The sequence below is a fragment of the Loxodonta africana genome, chromosome 7 (genome assembly GCF_030014295.1).
Source record: "Loxodonta africana isolate mLoxAfr1 chromosome 7, mLoxAfr1.hap2, whole genome shotgun sequence".
NCBI lineage: Eukaryota > Metazoa > Chordata > Mammalia > Proboscidea > Elephantidae > Loxodonta > Loxodonta africana.
In genome coordinates, this window is record NC_087348.1 from 13,169,820 (window position 1) to 13,196,852 (window position 27,033).

The 27,033-nt window shown below is 58.8% G+C and overlaps 2 protein-coding genes across 13 annotated transcripts in view; both read right to left on the reverse strand.

The window, feature by feature from the left end:
* Nucleotides 1–1,153, reverse strand: part of MYRF (myelin regulatory factor) — a 38,247-nt gene extending 37,094 nt beyond the window's left edge. For all 3 annotated transcript variants that reach the window (XM_064287939.1, XM_064287938.1, XM_064287940.1), the window contains exon 1: nt 1,079–1,153. In XM_064287939.1, the coding sequence (XP_064144009.1) occupies nt 1,079–1,124 (46 nt within the window). In that variant the 5' untranslated portion in view covers nt 1,125–1,153. The remainder of the gene's footprint in view (nt 1–1,078) is intronic.
* A 6,815-nt stretch (nt 1,154–7,968) lies between these two features.
* The window catches only part of DAGLA (diacylglycerol lipase alpha), a 72,252-nt gene continuing 53,187 nt past the window's right edge, over nt 7,969–27,033 (reverse strand). For 8 of the 10 annotated variants that reach the window (XM_064287952.1, XM_064287953.1, XM_064287951.1 and 5 more), the window contains 14 exons: nt 26,594–26,728; nt 25,973–26,050; nt 24,005–24,129; nt 20,061–20,214; nt 19,142–19,225; nt 18,937–19,014; nt 18,404–18,484; nt 17,116–17,258; nt 16,682–16,750; nt 16,307–16,379; nt 14,936–15,132; nt 13,979–14,108; nt 13,103–13,290; nt 7,970–11,461 (listed from right to left, as the gene is read on the reverse strand). In XM_064287952.1, the coding sequence (XP_064144022.1) occupies nt 10,510–11,461; nt 13,103–13,290; nt 13,979–14,108; nt 14,936–15,132; nt 16,307–16,379; nt 16,682–16,750; nt 17,116–17,258; nt 18,404–18,484; nt 18,937–19,014; nt 19,142–19,225; nt 20,061–20,214; nt 24,005–24,129; nt 25,973–26,050; nt 26,594–26,728 (2,487 nt within the window). In that variant the 3' untranslated portion in view covers nt 7,970–10,509. Of the gene's footprint in view, nt 11,462–13,102; nt 13,291–13,978; nt 14,109–14,935; nt 15,133–16,306; nt 16,380–16,681; nt 16,751–17,115; nt 17,259–18,403; nt 18,485–18,936; nt 19,015–19,141; nt 19,226–20,060; nt 20,215–24,004; nt 24,130–25,972; nt 26,051–26,593; nt 26,729–27,033 lie in introns of all 10 variants that reach the window. The other 2 variants (XM_064287955.1, XM_064287954.1) reach the window with 2 other exon arrangements.

The following is a 27,033-nucleotide window of genomic DNA, read 5'->3' on the forward strand; positions in this document are numbered from 1 at the left end:
CCCCCCAAACCACTGTGCAGGGCCTATGGAGGAAAGAAGTGAAGACACAAGCTCTAGGGGCGGGGAAAATGAAATATTGTGGTGTGTGCGTGGGTCCCCGCCCTGGGGAGTACCCTATCAAGGTCAAGGTGAGGGGATGAGGTCACTCCTGGGGAGACGTAGTCAGAGGAGGCACAGCTCAGGGACAGGTACTGGGGACACAGCCCGCAGGAGCCTCACAGGGCAGAGGGATGCAGTTCACAGCACTGGGAGGGTCTCAGAGAGTGGAGGTGGCTGGTGGCTGGGGGTACCAGCTTCAAGAAGGTTCCGTCCCCAGGAGAATATGTGGAGGACAGGGAAGATGGTGATCTGGCCTAGGGAGGCATGCTTGGTGAGGGGGGGGGTCCCAGCCTCAAGTGGAAAGGGGAAGCTGCTTGAAGGGGAATTTCAGCCTTGATGGAGCAGTACTGCAGAAGACGGTGCCAGTCTTAAAGGGGGCTCCAGTCCCAGGGAAGCACAATGGGGAGGTCCTAGCTCCTAGGAGGAGGGCCAGGGGACAGGGGTGACATCCTTAAAGGTGCGCAGCAGATTCGGCCCTCTAGGAGCGGTTGAAGTTACTAGGGAGTGTCCCACGCTCTGGGAGGTACACTGGGGGCTGGGGAGCCAGCCTGAAGAGGTATGGAAGATTCTAGAAGGTGTGCTGAAGATCCGGGCCTAGAAGTGGGTTCTAGCTCCAGGGAGCACAGTAGGGGAACCCAGGCTCAGGAAGTGCACCGCAGGTTGGGGGCGTCATCATCTAGTGAGAACTACTGGTTCTGGGAGGCGTGAACATGGTCCCAGCCTGGAGAGGGGACACAGGACACAGCCCCAAGGAAGTTGTATGTCGGGGTGCGGGTAGGGGAGCCCAACCTCAGTGGAGGTGCGTCGTAACCTCAAAGAAACTCCAGGCTGGCTCCAGGATGGAGGGCCCAGGCCCAGAAAGGTCTTCTGGGGGCCCCAACGTGGTGGAAGCACAGTGGACGTCCCAGCCCCGGGGGAGATCGGCGGGGGGTTCCCAGCGCTTGGGGGTCGCCGCTACCGCCAGCCCGCGGACTCTCACCTTCGAAGAAGCGCTGCAGCGCTTCCGTCTCGTCCACCACCTCCATGTCCGGCCTGCCCGGCGCGCACTCCGGCCCCGGCCCCGTTACAGCCCGGCCCGGGGGCGCGGCATCGCCGGCGCGACCCGCGCGACAGTCCCAGCTCCGCTCCGGCCGCGGTCCCGCCTGGCCCGCCGCCGCGTTCGCCCCCCGCGCGGCCCAAGCCCGGCCCCTACCCGCCCCACGCGCCCCGCCTGCCGCGTCCTGCGCCCTCTGCCGGCCGACCCTCCCCACAGCCCTACCGCGGGCAGAACGCGCGCGTTTCCTCCAGGCGGCGCGCGGCGCGGGTTGGGGGGCGCAAGGCTGCCGCGCCACTTTGTGGGGGAGGGGCGGGCGGCCTGGGCAAGGGTGCCAGTGGGTTGGTGCTGGGGACCTCGCCCTTCCCTTGCGCAGCTGAAGACACCAGGGTTCTGAATCTTAGATTTTTAGAACCAAACATCAGAAACGTCCCCGATTCCTCTGTCACCCACCCCCCATCTCAGCAATAGTAATAGCCTGCATTTAATGAACATTTGTTATGTGCCAGGCCTGCACTAAGCTCTTTATGGGCCTTATCTCATTTAGTCCACACAACTACTCTACCAAGGAGATTATCTGCATTTTACAAACGAGGAAGCTGAGGCTCAGTGACGCTCAGCAGCTGTCTAAGGAAGCACTCTCCCGTGGAACTTTCTGTAATGAAAATGTTCTGTTCCGTGTTGTCCAACATGGTAGCCATGAGCCACGCGTGGCTCCTGGGCCCTTGAAATGTGGCTTTTGAGACTGAGGAACTGACTTTTCGATTTTATTTACTTTTAATTAGTTTAAGTTTAAATAACTGCACGCGGCTAGTGGCTACTGTAAAGGACAGAGCAGGATTCAAATTAGGGTCAAAGACAGCGTTCAGAGTAAGAATCCTGGCTGACACTGAAATTCAAGTTCCCAATCACGGCTTCTCTGGCTGGTTCAACTAGAATGGAAAGTTCTGCCTCCAAGTATGTCCTAGATAAACCCACCGCCCTCCTTTCTGGCTTCACCGTCAAACGCACCTCTTCAACTCCGGCCCAACCGTATTACCTCTCTCCTAGTCTACTCTACAATCCTCCCAAGTCGCTCTTTTCAAAACATGAATCAGATCATTTCATCCCTTTGCTAAACCCATAGTTTCCCTTGGTACCCAAAATAATAACTGAACCTATTGCCCCGGTCTCCGAGGACTTGTGTGATCTGGCCTGCCTTTCCCACTGATCTCAGCTCCTACCCCTCTCTCCATTGCTAAGCCAGAGCCACCAAGGCCTTTTTGCCATCCCTCAATAGGTTAGGCCCACACCTGCCACAGGGCCTTGGCACGTGCTGTTCCATCTATGTGGCCAGCTCCTCAGCAGTCAGGTCTCAGCTCACATGTCACCTCCCTGACCCCCCTGCCTTAAGGAGCTCCTCTACCTAGGCCTTTTTTCCTATCTAGGGCTTGCTTTCTCCCCTTTTGAGAATATGATTTTTATTTAGTTTTTGTTCATTCTCCTTGCTCTAGAATGGAAGCCCTCCGAGGTCCAGAGATTTTTCAGTCTTGGTCACTACGGTCACTTCAACACCAGGAACACTACCTGGCACACAATTGTTGTTAGGTACCATTGAGTCAGTTCCGACTCATAGTGACACTATGTACAACAGAACGAAACACTGCCTGGGCCTGTGCCATCCTCACAATCATTGTTATGCTTGAGCGCATTGTTGCAGCCACTGTCAGTCCATCTCGTTGAGGGTCTTCCTCTTTTTCCCTGACCCTCTACTTTACCAAGCATGATGTCCTTCTTCTCCAGAGACTGATCCCTCCTGATAATACTTCCAAAGTATGTAAGATAAAGTCTTGCCATCTAAGCAGCACTCTGGTTGTACTTCTTCCAAGACAGATTTGTTCGTTCTTCTGGCAGGCCATGATGTATTCAATATTCTTCACTAACATCATAATTCAAAGGCATCAGTTCTTCTTCAGTCTTCCTTATTCATTGTCCCGCTTTCACATGCATATGAGGCGACTGAAAGCACTATGGCTTGGGTCAGGCGCACCATGGCTCACAGTAGGTGCTCAATAAATATGTATTGAATGAATTGACAGTGGCACATTCGAACTACAGGATCCTTGACCTTGAAGCCTCAGAAGCACAAAATTTAGGAATCCCAGAACCAGCGATGGAGTCGCTCAACTCGAAGCCTCTGAGGGCCCTCAGATACAGCAGAGCTGGACAAACCCACCCCACCCCTATTTCACAGGTGATCAAACTGAGGCCTGGGGTGGGGGGGCCCTTGTCTGAGCTGGCGGATCAAGACGCTAACCTAGCCAGACTTGAAATCCCAAGTCTGTGTGGCAGCAACCCCCAAAGGAAGGTGGCGATGAGCTGGGCTGCTCAGTGTGGGGTGACAGTGTATGAAGCTGGACCTCCAGAGACTTGCTCACTGCTCTCATCCCCAGCCCCCCACAATAGCCAGCCATGGGGGAGGACAGCCAGTGCCCGAGCCCCAGATGTGGCCCAGTCAGCAGACCCCTGGTGGCCCGCCGAGGAGGGTCAATGCCACAACAGTTCTGGGGCTGGGGGAGGGGGCGCCAGGCCGGCGGCCGCCTCACAATGAGGTTTTGTCCCTCCGGGGGCCGCTCTCCTGAGCTCTTGCTCTCAGAGATATAGAATGGGTTTTGCTGGAGGCCCCAGCTGTGTGTGCTGACCGGTGCTCCCCCCGTAGGGCCGGGCTAAGAGGGGGGGAGAGGGGCCACACTGAGACGCCTATTCTTTCCCAGCTGAAACACCCCAGAGGTTTTTCTCCCTCAGCAGACTCCCTTAAGACAATTGTTATTCTCTGCTCTGCCCCCTCCCCCACCGGGTCAGGCTGCCTGTGGACAAAGTAGACATCCGCCCACACTGGGTGATTTTTCAAAATGTATTTCTTTTAAGAGTAGCCCAGGACCAGCTAGGAAACCAGCTTCTTCATAAACCTCCACCACCCACAGATCTTTCCTCCATTTCTTACCATCGCGCCTGGAGAGGGTTGAGTTGTGTCCCCCGAAAAGATATGCCCAGGTCCTAACCCACGGTATCTGTGAATGTGACCTTGTTTGGAAATAGGGTCTTCGCAGGTGTGATCAAGTTAAGATGAGGTTGTCCTGGATTCGGCCCTAAATCCAATGAACCAACGAGCCAACCAGTTGCCGTTGAGTCGATGCCGACTCCTGCTTGACCCCATGTGCATCAGAGTAGAACCGTGCTTCACGGGGTTTTCAGTGGCTGATTTTTCTGAAGTAGATCAACAGGACTGTCTTCTGAGGTGCCCCTGGGTGACTCGAACCACCGACCTTCCAGTTAGCAGTGAATGTATTAACCATGTGTACCACCCCTTCTCCCCCAAAACAAGACAAAACAAACTCATTGCCATCTAGTTGATTCCAACTCATAGCGACCCTACAGGTAGAGCTGCCCACGGAGTAGAACTGCCCCAGAGTAGGACTGACCCACAGGGTTTCCAAGGCTGCAATCTTTACGGAAGCAGACTGTCACCTCTTTCTCTGGTGGTGGATTTGAACTGCCAGCCTTTTCTTAGCAGGGGAGTGCTTAACCACTGCACCACCAGGGCTCCTTTTGCACCACCCAGGGACTCCAAATGCAATGACTGGTATCTTTATAAGGGAAGGAAAAGGGAGATTTGGACACTAGGCATAGTGAAGACAGACACGCAGGGAGAATGGCATGTGATCACAGAGGCAGAGCTTGCAGCAATGAAGCTACAAGCCAAGTAACGCCAAGGATTGCTGTGAGCGACCGCAAGCTGAAAGAGGCAAGGAAGGATCTTCCCTAGAGCCTGCACAGGGGCACGGCCATGCCAACGCCTTGATTTAAGACCTCTAGCCTCCAGCCAAGGATTGCTGTGAGCGACCGCAAGCTGAAAGAGGCAAGGAAGGATCTTCCCTAGAGCCTGCACGGGGGCGCGGCCCTGCCAACGCCTTGATTTAAGACCTCTAGCCTCCAGAAGTATGAGAGAGTACACTTTAAGCTGCCAAGGTTGTGGTAATTTGTTACAGCAGCCATGGGAAACTAATGCGGTACCTAAACGGCCACCATTCGAGGGCCCTCCTGATTTGTTCAGCATTACCCTTGTCCTGGTCACCAAGGAGTGGGATGGAGGGATATACATATTTTGTCCCCAATACCCCAACTCATGAAGTTAGATTTTTTTGTTGTTGTTGCAAATATATATATATGTGTATAGCACAATATTTGCTGAGACTAGGGCACTAAATCTCTGAGTAGCCTTCAAATTGGAGGGAGCCTACTGATAAGCTGGTGGGAGCTGGCCTGGTTCAGGGGCCCTGCTATCTCACCTGACTTCACTGGACCATGGAGCAAAGGGTCAACTATCCTCAGGGGTTTTCATCTCTGGGCTGGGGAAAGAGAGTGGCTGAAATGTTTCAGGCTCGAGGTCTTACTCAAGGGTTGAGGCTACCACTCCTCTACTTCCCAACTCCAAGGGGGCAGAGGTTGGTGCTGGGAAAGGTGGTGGCTGGGGCTGGTGAAGGGGCCCTAGGAGCCTTGTACTCCCAGGACCCTCAGAGGTCCCATCCGTGGAGATGAGTCCCCATCTGGGCTCTCCCACCGCAAGCCACAATGAGTGAGGGACTGAGACTTCAGCTCCAGCCCAGCAGACTGCTGGACTGTGGCTGTTTTTCCCTGTGGCGCCTTTAGCCCATTCTCTAAGGCCTGCCCTCTGGTCCTTGGAATCTTCACCTATGAAACATAGCCAGTTATTTCTGTCTCACAGCATAGGTAAAGAGCCAGGTAAAAAAACAAAACAAAACCCGTTGCCATCAAGTTACTTCTAACTCATGGAGGCCCCGTATGTTGCAGAGTAATCTTCATGGAATCAGATCCCTGGGCCCTTCTTCCGTGGTGCCGCTGGGTGGGTTCAAACCACCAACCTCCAGGTTAGTAGTGGAGTGCAGTGTTTGTTCCACCCAGGGACCATGAAGTGCCAGGTAAGTGCTCAACAGATGGTGCTTTCTACTATCCGGGTCAGGTCCCAGCACCCATTGCTGGCCCTTGACGGGCAGAAGGCATCCAGAGACTTGGGGGTTAATAAGTAACAGACAGGGAAGCCAGCCCAGGAGAGGGCAACCCCGGGCCTTCTGGCTTCCCACAGACCCACCCAATCTTGGCATCAGCTCCATTTCCCAGAGGAAGAGAGAGAAGCCCAAATGGTGGTGAGTCAGTGGGGGTCAGGGGTGAAGGACCATGTTCTGGTCTGTGGGTCCCTCAGTGTAGACTGCCTTCCAAGATCCTGAGGAGAGCTGAGGCAGGAGAGGCCATATGAGGGTCCTGAGTGGTCCCCTCTATCCAGCATTGCCCCTCATGAGGGCCCCTCTCCATTCAGCCCACCAGCTGCGTGGCCTTACGCACGTCACAAAACCCCTCTGGCCCTCAGTTTCTCTGCTGCTAGTTGACTAACTAGCTGGGTGGTTTGTGAATGGGATGAGGCTATAGGGTGGGAAGAACCTGTGAAAACCATTAGTTGAGGGTGGAGGCCTGGGCTTGGTCCCAGATCTGTTCCCACCTCCTGGGTGACCTTGAGTGGGTCTTTGCCCTTAGCTGACTGATCTCAGTTTCTGCTTCTGTTCAAACAGGCTGTGGGGGAAGACAGGTTGAGAATACTGTTATATAGCCTTCTCCCAGCCCCTCACCAAGCTGGGTCACTCTGGACTAGGGGGAGGTCACGCCAGGGAGGACTCCAGGGAAGGTCAGGCCACCTACAGTCTGGGTCAGTGCCTGGGCCAGCCTCTGCTGGAAGAACAGCGCCACCTGCTGTGTGGAAGGGGCAGGCCCTGCTCCGTGCTTACCCTGTGCCCTCTAGTCCCCAGGCCTCACTGCAGGAACCAGGCTGGGGTGGGGTCCCGGGTAGGGGGGCTGCCTAGGGACACCCTCGGCAAAGACTTCCAGTGGCCCCTGCCTTTCAGAGCTCTCCTGCTGGGGGCTTTTAGTGGGACCCCACTCCTGGCCCAGCCCTCAGCATGGGGTCGGGGGGCCACCGTCAGACCCAATCCCAAAAAACCAAACCCATTGCCATCTAGTCGATTCCGACTCATAGCGACCCTATAGGACAGAGAACTGCCCCAGAGGGTTTCCAAGGCTGTGTGTAATCTTTGAGGAGGCAGACTGCCATATCTTTCTCTTGTGGAGTGCCTGAACCGCCAGCCTTTGGGTTAGCAGCTGAGTGTCTTAATCACTGCACCACCAGGGCTCCATGCTGTCAGACCAGCCTAGGGTAAACCTCGGCCAATCCCTGGCTGTGCAGTTGTGGGCAGCTTACATACGCTCTCCGAGCCTCAGGCTTCTCAGGGAGGAAAAAGGGGCAAACGAACCCTGTCTTTCAAGGGTATAATGATGTTATAAACCCAAGCAACCTGCCCCACCTCCCACACAGGCAGGATCAACAAGTGGCTGCCCTCAGACACATGGGGCTTTGAGGGGGCATCTGGTCCCTCACTGCAACTCGATGTGGAGCTGGTTAGAAATGCAGGCTCTCACGCTCACCCAGACCTGCTGAACCAGCAAAGGCATTTTAACAGGAGCCCCAGGTGAGTCGCCTGCAGGTAAACTGACCTCACGGTTCTAACCCAGCACTCAGCCTCAGGCTGGTCTGTTGCTAAGCCACTCCAAACACACCTGGTGCCTCTGGGATCAGAACAGGATCTGGTCCCCAGAGTCCTCGGTTGCCCCTCAGGGCTTTCTGGCTTGTCTGGGGAACAGCTCCTGTGCTTCCCTGGCTCCAGGGGTCTCTTCCACCATTCTGGCCCTGAGCTTGGCAGCACAGCCCTCCCCGAGCCGCTGGGAAGACAGGTCACTCAAGGCCGTCAGCGTGCGCCTACATCCAGTTTATACACAGCTCTATACAATATACAGAAACCTCTATATACAGATATATTTATAGAATAAGCTATATTAATTTGTCTCTTCTTTTTACAGCATTATTAGTTTGGATCTTTCATACATGAAGTACAAAAAAGTCACGGGAGAATGGCACATCGAGAGTGCATGGGTCTGGGGCCTGGCCGCTCCGCTTCCGATTGCATATGGAGGCTGTCCAGGCCCTGGGAGGGCAGGCCAGAGCGCGGCTGGGTGCGCTTGTGCTGCGGGCCTGGGGGATGCGTAGGGGTGTGGGGGTCGGTCTGAGCTGAGCTGGGCTGGGGGGGGTGGCTCAGACCCCCCAGGTGCGGTGTAGGGAAAAGGGGAGACGTGCAGCAGGCCCGTCCTGCGGGGGCGGGGTAGGGAAGGGGCAGGTAGGGCCTGGGGGCGGGTCCACCCTGGGGCGTCCAGGGCTGAGTCCGAGCCTGCCCCAGCCCCAAGCCTGAAACACTGTGTGGCTGCAGTCTTGGGGGTGGGGGGTTTGTCCCTGATGGCTCAGTCCTGGGTGTGAGTGGTCTCCACACCCACCTGAGAGGCCCCAGGAACTGCCCTGGCTGAGGACAAATTAAAAGGCCAGACCCCAAGTCTCTCCTTGCTATTGGCCAGGGTGCTTGTTAGAACTTGATTTGGATTTAAGGTTTTGTCTGGTTTTTTAAACTCTACAAGCCACTGATTTCGCCTTATGGGCTGGGTTGAGGCTTGGCCGACAACAGGGTATCCCTGCGGACTGGTGAGGGGTGGGGGCACAGAGAGTGAGGGGAGGCCCAGCTCCCAAGTCTCTGTCCCCATCTGTCAGGGTGGGTAGGTGCCCCAGGGCAGCCCTCTGGGCCAGTCCCAGCTGCATGGAGGGTGGGTAGAGGGGGATATGTGTGTGAGGGTTCAGACCCCCAGATGCCAGTGATTATGAGATGGGGGGCTTGGCTAGGGGAACCCTGCAGCCCCAGGGAGGCTAGGTGCGGGGGCTGGAGTGGGGGGACTGTGCCTCTGAGGAAAGGAAGGCACAGTAGGTGCTCCATGCCTCGGCACATGAGCCAGATGTCAGAGTAGCAGGCTCAACCAGGGAACGCACAATATCTGAAACTGAGGTTGTCCTGATCTGCCTAGGGCCGGTTCTCAGGGCCCTGCCTCCCGTGCTCACCGTCTGTCTCTGTGCAGGCTGGGCAGGCAGTGGGCAGGGAGGCGGTGGGCCCAGGGCGCCTTCTGCTGGGATGGTACACACATGCATATGCACACATGCACATGCACACACAGGCCCCACACTCACATGCACGGCTCCCCCACCCCTGCTTTTGGGGCAAGGCCAGGTCTCTACCTCCCCAAAGGCTTCCCAGACCCAGCAGGGAAGGAACGCCTCACATGAGGGCTGTGGAGGCCCCAGAGCCCCCAACCCCTCCCCTGGGCAGGGGGCAGAGAGTCTCTGGCCAGGTTGCACGACACCCCACTCCTGGCCCTACTCCCTGACAACAGGAGGATGTTGGGGGTGGGAAGGGAGAAAGCCCTGCTCCCAGGAGGGACCCCAGGCCAGTGAGCAGGCAGAGTGAGGGGACAGGTGTGTTTGGTTTCAGATCCCAGGGCTGGGGGCTGCCTGGGCATGGGAATGACACAAAAGTGTTGGGTGGGGCCCTCCTCTTCCTATGCAGCCAGGGGTAGTCACACCAGTATCTTCCACCCTGCGAGTGTCCAGGCTCTCCGGGGGCAGAAGGTGAGCCGGGAAGCAGCGGGCAGACTGGGCAGGTCGGGTACCCAGGACCCATCCACAGAGGTGCAGCAGGAGAGGCACCCACAGAGAAGGGGCGGTCCTGAGCCCACCCTCCTCCAGGCCCCAGGTCTGCCTTGGGCCCCATGATTCTGGCCCTGTTCAGAGGAGGGTGCTGAACACATGATTTGGGATAGGGGGCTTGCAAACCCAGGACACATCCTGAGCCAAGCCCGGCAGCTTCTGTAAACATACACAGCACTGCGGGCCACCTTAGAGGGGGGTCACTCAGGGGCTGGCCAGCAGGCTCCAGATCTGGGGGGTGGTCAGGGCAGATGGCAGCCTGGAGCTTGGATGAGAGTATGTGGGAAGGGGCTGTTCTCCTTCCACCTCAGCCCCAGGTGGGCAGCAACGGGGCATCAGCTTGCCCCCTGCCTGTCCTGAAATAGGGTTGCCAAGGTGCCCCCGTGGGGGGCAGTCGGGCTGAGAGGGCTGAGTGCTGCCCTGCCCACTCTGGCTGGCTGCCTCAGGCTCTTCCTGCTCCACCCCCTCCTCCATCACTCCCATCTGGAGGACTCGGGTCCCCTCGCCTTGGCTCTGGGGGTCCTAAGCTGAGGTAGGGATGCGGACCCCCGGCTCAGCAGCAATTCCCCGCGCCTGAGGCAACACTGGCCCTGAGGGGCCTCTCCTCAAAGCTGCCCGCCCTGGGGGCAGTCTCCAGGTACCCATGGGGCCACCTGTTCCAGCCTGGGCCCCAGATGGCAGCTGCTTCTGTGTGCTAGCGTGCCGAGATGACCAGGTCATCCTGCTTGGCAGGGCTGGCCCCTCGGCCAGTGGGGGTAGAAGTCCGGATTTTGTCGGTCGCCAGGCACTCCTGGCTGCTGAGGCCTGTAGGCGTCAGGTCCATGAGTTCGCCAGAGGAGCTGAGTGGGAAGGAGGGTGAGAGTGAGATGCCCGAGGAGGGGTCGCCTGAGCCGGCGAAGAGCCTTGGGGGCTTGGGCACCAGGTTGGGCTCGAACTGGGCTCGGAGCAGGATCTCCTGCTGGCTAGGGGACTTGGGGCCCTCAGTGTAATCGCTGGTGGGGCTCTCAGGCACCACCATACAGTACAGGTCCTGGAAGGAGCTGCTCTCGCTGTCCAGGTTGAAGAGGCTGTCAATAAACTCAGCAAACTCCAGTACTTGCGGGCTGGGCGAGTCCCCCAGGCGCCCATTGTGCAATGCCAGCTCTCCGTGGGGGGCCGTCCCACTGTCCCCCTCTTCCTCCTCGCCCTGGGCTCCTGCGCTGGGGGGCCGCTCAGGTGAGGCGCCTCCGCTGCCCAGGGCCGCCTCCAGAGGCTGCGTGTCCTGTGAATGTTTGGACAGGCTGTCAGCTGCCAGCAGCTCCGTTCGGGAGCTGAGGGATGGGTTCTCCTCAGGGATAGCGGGGTCGATGTAGAAGAGATGACCCTCGTCACGTTCCAACACGGCATGCAGGCTGGGGGAGCCACGGATGCTGCGGAAGCCGGAGGAGCGGCGTGAGTCGAAGCTGTACAGTGACTCCGTGTCCGACAGGCTCTCCATGGTGGCCAGCGGCGCCCGCCGAGCCTGCAGCTCCGCCGCCAGCCGCTCCTGGGTGGACAGCAGCAGCAGCTCCACAGGGTCCTGGCGGGCCGCTGCTGCTGCGGCCACAGGGGACAACAGCCGGCCCTCTGAGAAGCCCTCCAGGCTCATCTCAGACTGCGACTTGCTCCTGCAGAGGGGGAGCCGGGAGGACGTGAGACTCTGCAGGCCAGACTGACTCCTCAGCTATCTGGAGGATGAACTTGTGGGGACCAGGGTACAGCTAATTCAGGGGTTGTCAAGAGGTTTGAGGCAGGAAACCCTTATTTTAAAAGGACAATTCACAAGAAGCTGAGATAGAAGACACCAGAGTCACCGCCAGTTGAGCCAGGGTGGGGACCCTGAGGCCCTAAGGCCCCGCTGGGAGTGCTGGGCTCCAGGAGCACTGCTGGGGGCCCTCACTGGTGCCCTGTCGCTATATCCCAGACTGAGGCCGGGGGGTAGGGGGGAGGCTGGCTGCCCTGGCCCCTCCCCCCACTCATGAGGTAAAGCCTGGATGAGAGGGAGGGAGGAGCAAAAGGAGGGAGAGAGGCTGCCAGAGCTGCTCCCCACCAGACTCCCTCCCGGCCCTGGGGCTGGACCCCTCTGTGCCCTGCCCGGGACTCCCATTGCTTCTGTCCTCATACTGTAGCCCTCTGTTGGGTGGGTTGTTGTTGTTAGTTGCCATTGAGACAATGTCAGAGCAGAACTGAGCTCCACAGGGTTTTCAATGGCTGATTTTTTGGAAGTAGATCACCAAGAACTTTATTCTGAGGCATCTCTAGGTAGACTCAATTTCCAACCCTTCAGTGAGCAGCCGAGCATGTTAATTCTTTGCACCACCCAGGGACTCTAGAGATAAGGGCAGTGGCTTTTTTACCACTTGGCCCCCAATCCACACACAGATGAGGGGAGGACCAGGGAGGGGGTGGGTGCAGGTGTCTGAGGCTGTGACTGGACACTGGATCCCCCTCTGCGTCACTTTGAGGAGTGCAGGGATGAGGGAAGGACCAGGGAATGGGTGAGTGCAGGTCACTGGGGCTGTGACTGGACACTGGCTCCCCCTCTGGTCACCTTGAGGAATGCAGGGATGAGGGAAGGACCAGGGAGTGGGTGGGGCTTTGACTGGACACTGGCTCTCTCCTGCAGTCCTTCTGCAGCCTCAGGAAGTGCACGATGGTAGGAGGGTGGTCCAGGTGTCCCCTCCAAGGGCTGGGAGGCAGTGAGGCCCTGAGCAAGTCCCCATTGCCTTCTCAGCAGCCTCTTGGCCAGATGCTCCAACAAAGGCACAGGCCCTGGGTAGCGGGAGGGGTCCCAGAAAGGCAGGAGCAGCCTCTCCCTGGGCAGCCATCGCTTAAGGGCCTGACCCCCCAAAGAGCTCATGTGAATGTGGGGTGTGTCTGCGGGCCTGTGCTGATGTGTACCGTGTGCATTTCAGTCGGTCCGTGCATCTGCGTCTGGGTCTAGGTCTGGGCACTTGCACACACACGTCTGCCTGTCCTGTGTGCAGGGATGAGGGAAGGGTGAGAGTGGGTGGGTGCAGATCACGTGGGTCTGTGTGTACCTGGATGCCCACAGCCCATGAGGGAAACTCTGGGACATGGCCCCGTCAGTGTCGGCAGCTGGGGGGCAGGTGGAGCCGCGCGGGGAAAGATTACAAGCAGAGGGGCAAGCTCCACCCCTCGCTTGTGTGTGTGCAGAGCTGCATGCTCACACATGGACCCAGTACCTGCACCGGCTCCACGTGCACACCAGCACATGTGCTCTCTGAACACACTCTTGTACTCCGCACCTGACGCTGCTGTTGCGGCGATCTGTGGGCGGAAGCTCAAGTGCCAGACCGACAGGCAAGGGTGGCCCGGTGGGCAGTGGCTGCTGCTGGAAGATGAGCTCAGGCGTCAGGTCCACTTCCGTGGGGCTCACCATGACCTTGGCAGCAGACAGCAGGGCCGTCTTCCCCTTGTTGTAGTTCTCCAGCACCTGGGGACAGGAGGGGAAGCTGGCAGTGGTAGAAGGGGCAGTCATGCATGGGAGTGGGGATGGCAGGCTGGCCCTGGAGCAGGAGTGGGGCAGTGGCCCAGGCCACTTGGGCCAAACAGTGCTTCACGAGGGGAATCCACTCTCTTCCTTCCTGTGAGGTCCCTGCCCCTCAAGAAAGCCCCTGGGCTTGCCCAGTAGATCATGCCTTGCCCCAGGGACCCTCAAGGAGTTCTCCTTCCCTGTGTTCACTAGCTGGGTGATGGCTAAGGCTGGCCCTGCTTGGCTGTGCATCTGTTATGGGCCAGGTGGCCTTCAGGGCCTCTGAACTTAGCCTGCCTCAGGGGCGGGTCTCTGTGCCCTGCCATATGCCCAGCCACTGGGGGTCTTCTAAGTCCTCCAACAAGGCAACACGATGAGGTCAAAGAGCCAGGGGTGGAGTCCAAGGACTTGCATCTTCTGGCCCCACCATAGCTCAGTGGGGACCTGGGCTGAGCCACCTAGCTTCTCTGGACCTCAGCATTCGTGTCTGTGAAATGGGGCAGTGGCCCGACCTGGAGGTATTGGTGGGGGTTTCGGCTGAGCCGCCTAGCCTCTCTGGGCCTCAGCATCTGTGTCTGTGAAACGGGGCAGTTGCCCGACCTAGAGGTGTTGGCGGGGTGCTGGGAGGGTGGCTGCTGGGTGGGCTCACCTTGTTCAGCCCCTCCATGACCACGTAGGGGAGGTGCTCATGCAGCATGGCTGGCGAGATGATCACCTCATTGAAGGCCTTGTTGTCACCCCAGATGGCAAAGTATGTAGGATCCTCCTGTTCACAGCAGCTGAGAGCACAGGGGCCAGAGGAGGTGGAGGGTCGGGTGCAGCCTGGCCATGGACCCCAGGCCCCTGGCTCTGCTCTCTGGCTTTCCTTGGCAAGGGGTGGGTGTGCACCTGGGGGCTCCCACCTCACTGGCCAGCAAGGCTATGTCCTGGGCTCCTGGGCCAGGCTCTTTGCTCCTGCCTGGCCCTCCACCCTCTCATCCACACCAGGGGATGTTGCCAAGTGGAGGCCGGAAAGGCTGCCCCCGAGCCTCAGCCCAGGTCTCCACACAGCCCTTTTCCTGCTGCTAGTCTGGACCACGCCTGCTACGCATAGGCAGGGCGTGGCTCACAAGCTTTTTTGGGGAGATGGCCCACACTGGGAATGAGGGTCCAGGGCCCACCCTCTGAAGGACTGCTCAAAAGTCCATGTGCTTGTCCATTCCTTCCAGCCCCAGCCCCTGCCCACAGCCCTGTCCTTGCTTGCAGCTCTCTGCCAACTAACCCCTGCAGTAATTTCAAATGACAACCCAGGGGTGAGCTGGCCAGGGCCTTAGGGTGACTCTCCAGTGCACCTGCTTTTGAATGGGCCACAATGGGGAGAGCTGCCCTAGAGGAGAACAGGGATGGGCTGAGCTTGGGGGTAGAGGCTGGGGCTGTCAGAGATGAGCCAGGAGTCCTGCCTGGGCCGGCCTTTTGTCCACTTCCAGGGTGAAGGCTGGGAGAAGCCCCGTCTGTGGCACCCTGAGCCATTGTCTTGTAGCCTGGTGGGGTGAGTGTGAGTAGGCCAGCCCAGCCCTCTTCTGCCCCGGATGCTGCCAAGGCTGCCCCGGGTGCTGGCAGCACCTACCAGCACTGCTCAGCAGGGTGGTTGTGGACCACGTGGATGATGCGGCCAGGCGGGTAGAGCGGGGTGCTGGCAGACAGAGCGATGGTCAGGTCACTGGGATGCGTCCAGAGCCGCGTGCTGGACAGGGTGGTCACCTCCACCTCCTCAGGCAGCTCCGACTTGGGGATGCACTTGGTGGCCCCCACGATGATTCGCCACTGTGCAGGGGGCAGGGGTAGATGGGGACAGAGCTGAGCAGCACTGGCTGGGTGGGCAGGAGCAGAGAGATGCTCAGTAGAGGGGCTGGCAGGGGGCTGGAATGGTGATGGGGCAGAGGGAAGGGCCCACCTGAAGAGGCAGTGGCTGACGTGTACGGTGGCCATGAAGGCCAAAAACATGCCAAGCATAGATGACATGGAATTGATGAAGTTCAAGGCTGGAAAGGGGCTGGAAGTCCAGTGAACCCCCTTATCTAAAGGACAGGGAAGCAGGCCCAGTGAAGGGGAGGGCTTGGCTCTTGGTCATTTCTGAAGTCAGAGGCAGAACAGATCCTGGACCTCATTCCGGCTGAACCTGCCAGGCTTGGCCAACCCTGGGTTGGTCCTGACAGCTGCCCAGTGGTGGGTCTGATGAAGGCAGTCCTGCCTCCTTAGAGCCAGGTGCCCCAGGCAAAGACTGTCCCCCAGGCTTACTGCCCTGCCCTGCCCTTGGCTCCTGGCATGTGGGTCCCAATGCTGGGAACAGTCCAATCTGGGCTGAGACAGCAACTGGGGGTGAAGGCCTGTCTGGGTGCTAATGGAGGGTGACTCCACAGAGGACCCACTGGATCATGTCTGCTTCCTCCTGGCCTGGCCTGCCCTGGGGCACCTGGCAGCGGCATGCCCCACCTGCCCGGCCTGGGATGCTGAAGGCCAACTTGCCACAGGAAGAGCCCCCTGCTACCCAGTGTCTTCCAAATATCCAGTGCGGGATTAGAAGTGCTAACCCTCACCTCTCAGCCACAGAAAACCAGAACAAGCTGCACCGGGCCCGCTCCACAGAGGACCTCCAGCCTTCCTCAGCCGGGATCTCTGCAGGCTTAGGGAGAGGCCTCCATCACACGCTTGGAGCACTAAGCCCCAGGGATGGCTGCAGCTCTGGATGATGGGAACTAGGACTCAGGAGCCCCTGTCCCCAGTCTTGACTTGGTTATAACTTGTGGTGTGACCTAAAGCAAGTGTCCTGCCCACTCTAGGCTTCGGTTTCCCCATCTGGAGGGTGTGAGTTCTGAAACACTGAAATGCTGACAGCCTGAAGTTCCTATGACACCTCCCATGGCTGGGCCTCATGTCCAGGGGACAGGTGAGAGACAAGGGTGGGGACAGGTGTCCAGGCAGGGGAGGGAGGACTCACTTTGGGCTTGGTGCTTCGCTGCAGGACGTCCAGGAGTTGTCTGCGGAAACCCTCCAGCTGGGAGAGGCCGATCCTGGGGTGCAAGATGGGGCATCAGCCTGGCCTGCCAGGGCCTGGGAGGGGTGCAGGGTAAGGGGCCGTGGGCCACAGGGTGGCTGGAGGGGAGCCTGCAGCTCAGCGCAGCAGAGCCCAAGAAAGGCGACGCCAGGTAGGGCTGTACCAGCACCTGTGTTCACCTGTCTGCTCACTGTGGCCACTGAAGGTAGGAGGGGTACTGGGCACTTGGTGGGGTCACCCAGGGAGATGGTAGGTGGAGAGAGGACCCAGGAAGGAGAACAGCCCAGGCAGGGGGCCTTGGAGAGCAGGGTGACTCGCCTGGGGACGAGGTCCTTGCCGAGGACCACGGCAGTCACAAATTCCTTGGAGTACTCCATCGCATCCTCACTGCAAGGGAAGCCAAGGGTGAAACTAAGGCCAAGGGGAGGGGGCTGTGGTATTCCCGAGTAGAGGAAAGGCTTCCGCACTCCTGGGGTTTGCTTCTCGACTCAGGCCTCCAGGGGCCTGGCTGGGCTGCCTGCTGCCTGCCACGCCTTTCCTGCCAAGAAGGCTTTGCCAGGGGAGACCCAGGGGTCTGCCTGGCATTTTACAGAGCTGCCCCTCCACTCTCCACTTGCCCTGTCGATCGAGGCTCCAACCCATGTCAAGACCAGGCCATTCCCAGGCCTCCATGTGACCCAAAGCCAGTCCACCTAGTCCAGCCCCAAGCCCTGGCCCGCCCCCAGCCCCCTCTGAGGCTCCAGGCTGCTCACCTCAGCAGGCCCCCTGGTGGGGAGTAGGCAAAGCACTTGAGGGTCGGGTACTGTGGGCGCAGGAGGAAGGAGAGGATGGCAGCGGTCCCTGCGCCCAGGGAGTGGCCCACCACAATCAGGCCGTAGTGTTTGGTTCCGCGGCCCTGGGGACCGAGAGAAGCCTGAGCCCACTACCTGCCAAGCAAATTGTCTTGGCTGATACTAGGGGGCAGAGGATCCTTCCAGAGTCCTGGGAGTGGGGCTGTGTGGCTACCGGGGCAGGGGAAGAGCCAAGCTAGACCTCCACAGAGCAGCTTCTGAGGGACACTATTTTAACAAACTCCTACTCATCTTTCGAAACATTGCTCAGAGGTTACCTCCCCTTGGGGAAGCCCTCCTTGATTTTCCAGGAGAAGCTCACACTCTCTGAGGCATTTCATCTGTACCTGGGATAATCATGTTTATCACTACACTTGTTCCTCACGTGTTAACATAGTTGGGTTCCAAAAATCATTATGTAAAAACCTGCATTACATGAAAAAGGAGGATGACCACATTACATCACATCACAAAACTGGATGGCTACATCATTACGTAACTGCCAAGTTACATCATTAAGTAACTGCCAAATTACCGAGAATCACAGCCCAGCCAAGCTGGCACAAAACCTTAAGCACCACAGCCAGCATTACTCTCTCCTCGCACATTCGTGTTTCTTACTGTCAGACGTATGTTGTTAACACGCAAAATAAAAACAGTAGGATTTTTACTGTTGTTGTAAATGCAAAACGTAGGATAACGAGGTAAGTGAGGAGTACGTGCATAGCGATTACACTATCTTCTAGTTAGTTGGCCCTGCACCCCAACAACTAGACTGGGGCCTCAGAAGCCCCTGCACAGGGATGCCCGGTGGGCTCAGATGGCCCCAACCAGAGCAGCACCACTTCTGTGTACTCTGTGGCTGCTTTCTTTGTCATCGTGCTCTATATTTTGAGCTTCTCCACGACATTTCTTTCTGACAAAGGGTTTTGTAGCAAAGGAGCTTTGAACCCCTGGCCTGAATCATATTTGTGCCTCCAGTGCCTGGCACAGGACAGGGGATCCAAAACTGAGAATGGGGCTGAGCAGGGCATCCATGATGAGCCGGTACAAGAAGCGGGGTCAGAGGAAACATGCTAGGAAGGGGCTGGGAGTCAGAGAGCAAAGGAGAGAGTAGGGGCCTGTCCTGGGGACAGCTCCATCCACCTCCTCTTCCTCCTCTGCTGCCCAGCAGGAGGGAGAGCTGGGCATAGCATGGAAAAAGCCTCACCAGGTCCCGCCCGAAGGCCTGGGACAGGACCATCTCCTGCTCCAGCTTCTTCTTGATGTACTCAGCCGAGAGGACCATGCCCTGGGTGAGAACAGAGGCAGTGCTGAGGGAACGGTCCTGGCGGGAGGTAGGCTTCCAGTGATCAGCAAAACCACAGAGACTCACAGCTCTCCAACCCTGGCCCACCCATGCTCCCTGTTGACCTGGGGCTTGGTGCTGATGGACACATTGACCATATCATTTCCATTTCAAGGATGAGAAAACTGAGGCTCAGTGGAGTTCTATGTCTAACAGAAACTCATGTGATCTCTTCTAAGCTGCCTTCTCAGGCTCTTCCGGGGGCAGGATCTGGGCCAGGCAGGGCTGTGGGCTCCTGGCGGATGGCCCATGGTAACTTTCTGCTCTAATCCATAGCTCTCTGACCAAGTGGTCGGGGTGAGCCCAGGGAGCAGAGAGGAACTGTCAGCTATAGGACTCGTCTGCATGCTGGGCAAGGAGGCAAGGGCCCTGGGGTGGCCCATGAGGTAGGGTACCTTGTGTCCCAGCCACGTCCCATGGTGCCCCTCCACAGGGAGGCGCTCAGCATCACCGGTCAGGTCGGTCAGTGCGTCCTGGAGGGGACAGAAGGGACAGGTGAGAGCTTGGGGCCAAGCGGGACAGGAAGAGGGAGGCAGGCACCCCTCAGGAGGCCATGAGGATTTCCCCAGAGGGAAGCTGGGGAGCTTATGAGCAGTGTACCTTAGGGGACAGGGTTCCCCGGATGCTGATCACCACTTTCTTCTTGTCGTGGTCCACCGCCACGTAGAAGGGGGTTTCGTAGACCTAGAAGGCAGGCAATTCATGAGACTGAGAGGCCCCTGGAAGGGGGCTAGGCTCTGGGAAAGTGACCTAAGTAGGTTCCCTTTCCTGGCCAGGACATCTGGTTCCATGGCCCATGGGCCCCCAATGCCTGCAAGGCTGACAAGCTCCTGGTGGCACTGAGAAGCCTCCCGTCCCTGGCATGTGACGTCTCAGGCCTTTCCAGAGCAGCCCCTGTCCGCCTGCCTGCCAACCCCTCTCTGACCCATGGCAGCCTTGCATGCCACTTCAGTGACTGCTGGGACCCAGTGGACTGCTGCCTCTGGCCTGTCCCATGCAGCCCAGCCCCCACTGCCCCCACTCCTGGTTACACATTCCCCTCCCGACTGCTTTCTCCTTTGGTCCCCTTTCCCTAAAGAGTGGGACCAGGAAACCCAATACTAGGTGTAGGGTTGTGTCTGCTTTCCTGGCCCCAGAGGTGGTGTGGGCCAGGGCGTGGGGAGGAGGTGGGCACACTTCTGGTCTGCCCAGAGCGGGGAAGCCTGGAGACTGCAGCCCGCCAGTGGCCTGGGAGGAGGCATGCGGTACCCCAGGCCTTCAGCGCCTGCCCCCTGGCCTCTGGGCAGCGTGTCTGTCCCTGCCCTTGTCACCCCAACACCAGGCCCAGCCCTGCCTGTTCTGTGGCAGCCAGCAGGGTTTGGGGGTAACAGGGGGATGACCCCCACCCCAGCCTAGCCTGACACTGGCTAGAAAGGGGGTGCACACGAGGGTCCTCTGTCCTCCCTGACTGGCTCCTGGCCACAGCCTGAAGGCCCGTGGGGCAGCCCCCCGGCCTCCCGCCCACCGCCCTGCGCCTCACCGCGTCGTGGCAGGAGGTATAGACAATGTCCACTGCAGTCATGTTCTCGTCCAGGAAGTGGCGCCGAATGGCGATGGCGTTGCAGCCGCAGCAGTTGTCTTCCTCGATGGTGACTCCAGGGGCAAACCGGGGCCGTGCAGGGCACAGGCAGCACCTGGGTATACAGTGGCACAGTGCTTAGGGTTGGGGACCATGATAGAGCAATCTCCCCTCGAAACCTCCCTGGCTACACCCCCGGTGACCCCCCACCACCTAACCGACCACCAGTCCCTGGCACTCGCCCCACCCTCCCGCTACTGAGAAGAGCTCTTCTCACTTGGGTGGAGGCACCCTCTTGGTTGAGAGGCAGTTCGAGTCTACCCAGAGGTGCCCGGGAAGAAAATCCTGGTGATCCACTTCCAAAAACTCAGCCACTGAAAACCCTACAGAACACAGCTCTACTCTGACAGGCACGGGGTCGCGTGACCCCATGTCTCCACGGCAGCTAACGATAACATATGCCAACGAATCCACTGCAGACCTGCTCCTGACCTCCAGACACTCACACGCGACTGCCTACACGACATCCCCACTCACATGTCCGACAGGATCTCAACCTTTCCAGGCCCCAAACCCAGGGCCCGACTACCCAGCCCGGCCTGCCCCCTGCTCCTCTCATATCCGCTTCCAGCTAGCCAGCACATCAGCCCTGCCTTCAGTTCAGAACCAGCCCCCCTCTTTGTCCCCAGCCCCCAACCCCTCCTCCTGGTCCAGGCCACCCTGATCTCTGCCTGGGATTCCTGCAATGGTCTCCTGAAGGCTGCCCCTCGTCTACCCTTGGCCCTACGTTCTCGACTCAGCAGCTGAGTGACTCTTTTGAGATGTAAGTCAGGTCACGTCACTTCTCCACTCAAAACCCTACTTGCCCAGTGACTCCCTTCTTGCCCAGTGTAAAAGTTGAAGGCTTCACCACAGGCCCTCCCCAACTGGCCCCCTCCCTGAGCTGCTGCCGTCCACTCTCCCCGACTCCCAGCACACTGGCCTTCTTACTCCGCCTCAGCATCTTCGCACTGTGCCACCCTCTGCCCACAACGTCCGCTCCCAGTGGTAGCAGGGCTGCCCCTCACCTCCTCCAGCCCCTATGCAAATGTTGCGTCACAGTGACATCTAGCCCGGTCACCTTGTCTAAAACAGCCCCCATTTCCATGACACAGCCTGTGTTGTTTCTCCCAAGTACCCATCTACTCGTGCCACATGTTTGTACTGCCTGCCTGTCCCCACTATGATGCGCGTTCCTCGAGGGCAGGGCTTTGTCTGTCTTGTTCACAGCTACGTCCCCGGCACCAAAATTCTTGCCAGACATGCAGGAGGCTCAAAAGGTAAACGAGTGGAGGTTCTGGGCTAGGAACCAGCTGGGGTGCAGCTGCCCCTCTGGCCACCAGAGGGAGCCAGCACCCAACAGATCGGGCACCAGTGCTGCGAGCACGTGATCCTGCCTGCCAGCTGCGGGAACAGGACAGCTGAGGTTTTATTAGAATCTTCGGTTTTGGTGATGCTGAGAGATTTGTCCTCACTCAGAGCAGCACCTGCTGGGCTGTTACACACTCTTCCACAGTGAGAGGCCTTGTGGAGAAACTTCAGGGTTGAGCCAAGTCTCAGAAGCCACTGGGTCTGACAATGTAGAGGGGCCTGGGTCGGGGGACCACCCCAAGGCAATGCCCGTGGGGAGAGCCCTGGCCAATGACCCAGGGTGAGCCTCACCCATCCCTACTGCCAGGTCAGGGGTCTGAGCTCCTATTCTCAGGAGGTTGCCTCCATTGGCGCTGAGGAATCTTGGCCAGGAAATAGTAGGCTTGGGTTGGAATCCTGCTGTCACATACTGGCTGTGAGGGCCCGGAGGGAGCTCAGTTTCCAACACTGTGAGAGTGGGGGGCTGACAACTACTTCATCACTAGGCTGGTGTGACATCGAACGCCATGATGCAGAAAGGGCCTGGCAGACCACCAAAACCACTTGCCATGAAGTCAATTCCGACTTACAGCGACCCTACAGGACAGAGTAGAACAGCCCCGTAGGGTTTCCAAAGAGCGGCTGGTGGATTCGAACTGCCGACCTTTTGATAAGCAGCCGAGCTCTTAACCACTGTGCCACCAGGGCTCCATAGGTGCTCCGTAAATGCTGGCTCTTCCTCTCTCATGACAGCGGCTGTCTCAGAGTCAGGGCTCTCAGGGGCTCTGCTGGTGGGAGCAGGGTGGGACCCTACAGGATGGAGTAGAACAGCCCCACAGGGTTTCCAAAGAGCGGCTGGTGGATTTGAACTGCCGACCTTTTGATAAGCAGCCGAGCTCTTAACCATTGTGCCACCAGGGCTCTACAGGTGCTCCGTAAATGCTGGCTCTTCCTCTCTCGTGACAGCAGCTGTCTCAGAGTCAGGGCTCTCAGGGGCTCTGCTGGTGGGAGCAGGGTGGGAGGCTGTGGGAGCCAGGGTGCCCACCTGGCCTCTGGCAGGGCCTCTCAGAAAGCTGAGTGGGGGTTTCCCGAGGCAGCAGGGTCCTGGGTAGGCTGGGAAAGGGCTGCCACCCTAGAAAAAGGCAGGGTGGTGGCCCTCCTTCCCTGGGTCAAACCCTGGGACCCAGGGCTACAGTGGGCAGGCTGGGGTGCTGAGAAGGGTGCCCAGCCCTCTGGCCTTGAATGACACCCTTGGCTGTACAGCCTGAGTTCAGCCTGCCTCATCTCCATCCCAGGTGCCTGGTTCTTCCAGGCATGAGCCATTTGGCCCTCCTGGGGTCTCAGGTGCGTCTGTTCTCTCTCTCCGCAGCATCAAGAAGCCTGATACAACACCTCTCCTGTGTGCAGAGCACCGGAAAAGCCCAGCTATTGGGTAGGCCCCTCACCCCAGTGCTGGGCAGGCAAGACAGACACCCCCTGTACAAGTGAGAAGCCCCAGTGGGGCCGCCAGTGGCAGGGCTGGTCAGAAATCAGGCCTTGGGACCCTGGTCCCCTGCTCATCTCGAGACGCTTCTCAGCTGCAGCAGGGCCCCCGAAAATGCTAGTGTTTGAGGGCTGGTAAAGATGGAGAGCCGGAAGTGCCCTGCTCATCTCTGATCAGCCGCCGGAGGGATGGTAGGAACAAGGTTGCAAGTGCTGCCCAGTTTGTCCAAATGGAAGAAGGCCGAAAGGAGGGCACTGCACGGGGTGGCTGCTGAGGACAGACACTGCCCGCCCAACACGCCAGCCTTTCCAAGGACGGGGAGCTCAGGGACCTGTCCTCCTTCTGCCTGTGTGGGCTGAGGGCCGAGACACCAGGGACAGGGAGGGGCCCTCTGTGGAGCAGGGCGTCCCATCTGGCCCACTTAGGAGACTGGTGTGCACCCCAGCCCCCAGCCCTGCCTGTGGCCTTTCCCAGCGCCCTCCTGACAAGGGTTGGGGTCTCTGATGAACAGGCCTTCTTGATGCCTTTCCAAAGGCCTCTGCATTGGGCTCTCTTGCCCTTTCAGAAAGGCAGAGCACAGCAGGGGGAGGGGAGAGAAGGGATGATGTAGGCAGAGGGACTGGTTGAGATGGGCAGAGAGAAGGAGGGAGCAACAGCAGTGCCAGGGGCTGTGCAACATGCCACTCAAACCTCTCAAACCTTCCGGGAGGCAGGCATCACCACCCCCATTTTACAGGTAAAGAAACTGAGACTCTGGGAGGTGGACTGACATGCCCAAGGCTGTGAGTGACAAGGTCTAGATTCAGACCCCAAACCGGGTGACTCCACAGTCCACGCTCCTCACAGCCCTGGGATCAGGCAGAACTAGAACTCTAGAGCTCAGCCTGAGAACATGCAGAGGGGAGGCAGCTCGGCTGGGGAGGCAGTGGGGCAGCAGGTCTCCCAGGGGCAGGTCCAGCCTCATCCTCTGGGCCCCTCCTCACATGGGGGCGGGGCGGGCACTGGCATCCCTGGGCCAGGCCGGGGTACTCACGAGCAGGAACGCGCCAGCTGGCAGAGGCCGCAGGCCGGCTTCCGCATCAGGTACATGGGCCAGCCGTAGGCGGCCAGGGCGAAGAGCATGTAGTAACAGACCTCTTTGTAGCGGAGCATCTCTTGCTGGAAGACAGGGGCAGGGGCGCCCGTCACGCACTGCCCTTCCTGCCCGTGGCCTCAGGGACGCGGCCTCCGAGCCTTCCCGCTGCCCAGATCTGTCCTCCCCGCAGGGAAGGGCTGCCGAGTGGTGGGGCCCTGGCTCGGAGGAGGACCGGCTCCTCCAGACGATAATTGCATTTCCCTAATTATCTCCATGCAATCGGGGCGCGAATTCTCCTGGGGCCCGTCCTGTTGCTCCACACTCAGAATTAATGATTTGGGGACAGAAAAACACTTGAACACTAGATCGATTTCCTTGCCCACTTTCCAGGGAAGGAAAAGAGGCTGGGGGGAGGCTCAGAGTAGCAATAGCAACGCCTCAGCAATCAGGCCCCGTGGGAGGGGAGTGTGATGCTGGGAGTGTTTAACCCTTGCAAGGCCTGCGGGTGGCCAGGTGTCCAGCAGGCCCTGAGTGGCAGGGCAGCCTGGTGACACAGGACAAGCCACTCAGTGTCTGGCCCCAGCTCCTCTGCAGATACGATACGGGGACACTGAATCAGTTGACTCATGGAGTCACAGGGCTCCCATCAGCAGGGGGAGGTCGCGTCTGGGGGAGATTGGGATCTCTCGGGAGAAAGGCGCCAGTTTGAAACCAAGTGTGTCTGTGGCTGAGCGGCTGGTGTTGACACAGCAGTTGTTATCAGTGTGAAGGGCGGAGGGGGAGGCACAGGTGTCGGAGTGCCCCAGGCACCGGGAGGCCTCCCGTGTGTACTTAGAGGGAATTAGTCACCTTGTAAAAGTTAGAAGGTGATTAGTCATCGTGTGAAGTGGAATAGGGAGTGCCTTAATCAGGGCCCAGAGGGGTGGAAACGTCCCTAGTCGGTCTGTCTGCTCTTCAGGAATGAGGTGGAGAAGGTAATTATCCTTCTTGTGCTGGGGAGCCTCTGTGCCGGGTGGGCAGTCTCTGTGGTGGCTGATGTGGACCCAGGGCCCCGGGCACCCAGCTGCCCCTGCCCTCAGTGCTGAGTAGGGGGCAGTGGGGAAAGTGGTGGACAAGAGCAGCCTGGGAAACAGAGATGGGCTGGCTTAGGGCACGTGCTATGGAGGTGGCAGTTTCTAACAGGGGGTACAGATGCCTGCTTTGTGGGGTAAGGAGAGGGGGGCTCCTCTAACGGATTTAGGTGCATGGATGATCCTTTCCAGCAGCGTCCACGCTGGCCCTGTCCTTTACTGGCACTGTGCTGGGAGCCGGGTGCAGGACAGCTAATTTCATCCCCATGGCAGCTCTGTGCAGAAAATGTGCCAGAGTCATTTTACAGATGAGGGGACAGGCTCAGAGGAACAAGGGCCTGGCTCCAGGTCACAGCGATAGGCAGCAGGGCCAGTTCAAATCTGTTTGCTCCCCTGGCTGCATGGGGCCTGGGGTGGGGTTCCACTGACTCACTAACAGCTCAAGGTGTTGAAGAAAGGGTTCTGCTACTCAAAGAGGTCGGAAAGACAAGCAGTCCACTCCCTGCCTTTTATAATAGAAGTAGCCACAGCAGCAATGACAGTTCAGCCTTGTGAAGCACTCTGTAATCTCAAGCGGCCAGGACCAAACGTGCCGGCCTGGGTTAAATGGATTTGGGGGTGTCGTTTGGAGCATCGGTGGGATGTGGGGGTTCGCGGGGAGGAGGGGACATGATCTGCGGAGAAAGACCCTCTGGGGAGCTGAGGAGACTCATCACGGAGCAGGTGGGGCTGAAGCCCAGGGCAGCTGGTAGGTGGTCTGCTCATATAACCCCTGCAAAGAGATAAAGGCACGGGCGACAGGGTGGGACAGGGGGACAGGGATGAAGGAGCATCCCTGAGGTGGTTTCTGACTCACCGAATTTTTGAGATCGAGGTACTTGGTGTTTCTGGTCACAGGCATCCCAGAAAGGAAGGCCAGGATGTCGTTGTTCGCCTGGAAAACGGGCATGTGAAGACAGGTGCCGGTGCCCCAGGCCCAGCCACTGGCCAAGAAGGGCCGTCCGGGCCCCTGGGCTGTGCACGCTGCCTGCTGCCCAAAGGCCTGAGAAGCCCCGGAAGCATGTGGTTTCCAGCTCCTCCAGAACTCAGTTTCTCTAAAATCCAAGGTGCCCTCATATCTCCAGTTGCTCCCCTCCTGTCCAAGCATCAAACACCTGGGGCAGGGGACGCTCCTAGCCCAGGCCAGGGGGAGATACTGAGAGACCCCAGCTGGCACTGGGGTGTTGGTGGGGGGTGGTGAGACAGGCAAATGCAGAAGGCTGAGGCACCGAGCTGGCATCAGCCCCCTGCGATTAGAAGCCCGAGGGCCAGGCCCCAGAAGCAGCTGGCCTGGCGCAGGGGAGTCAAGACAGCCATGGAATGGCTGGGAAAGGAAGAGAGTGTCCAAAGATAACCTCCAGGGTCCAAAAAGTTGAGCAGGAGTCAGGAAGCCAGCAGCAGCAGCAGGGGCAGCAGGGCGGGGGCCCACTGTGCTCACCTCATCCAGAACGGCATTACGCTTGGCCCGCTGCCTCTGCCGGAGGAGCACCAGGCCGGCAATGATGTCGGACGGCACAATGTCAAGGTCCCGGAAGAACTCGGCAAAGAGGTAGGCTATTTCCGAGTAGGCATCCTGGGAAGTCCAGGCAGGCAGGAGGCGGATGGCAGGGGAGCAGGAGAGAGGAGAGACCAGGCGTGAAATCCCCCAGGCCTGCGACCCTTCTCTGCTCTGGGCCCCTGTGCAAGCTCACCCCAGTGCCTCTGTAGGCCACGTGCAGCCTCGACCTGAGGGTCTGTCCTGGGCTTTGGGCCCTCAGACCTAGCAGGACCTGATGGGACAACCCTGCTCCATCCTCCACCTTCAGGCCCAGGGGAGGTCTCTTCTCTCCTACACGTCCCTATGGCACTCACTACCACGTGCAGATGCCAACGTAAGCC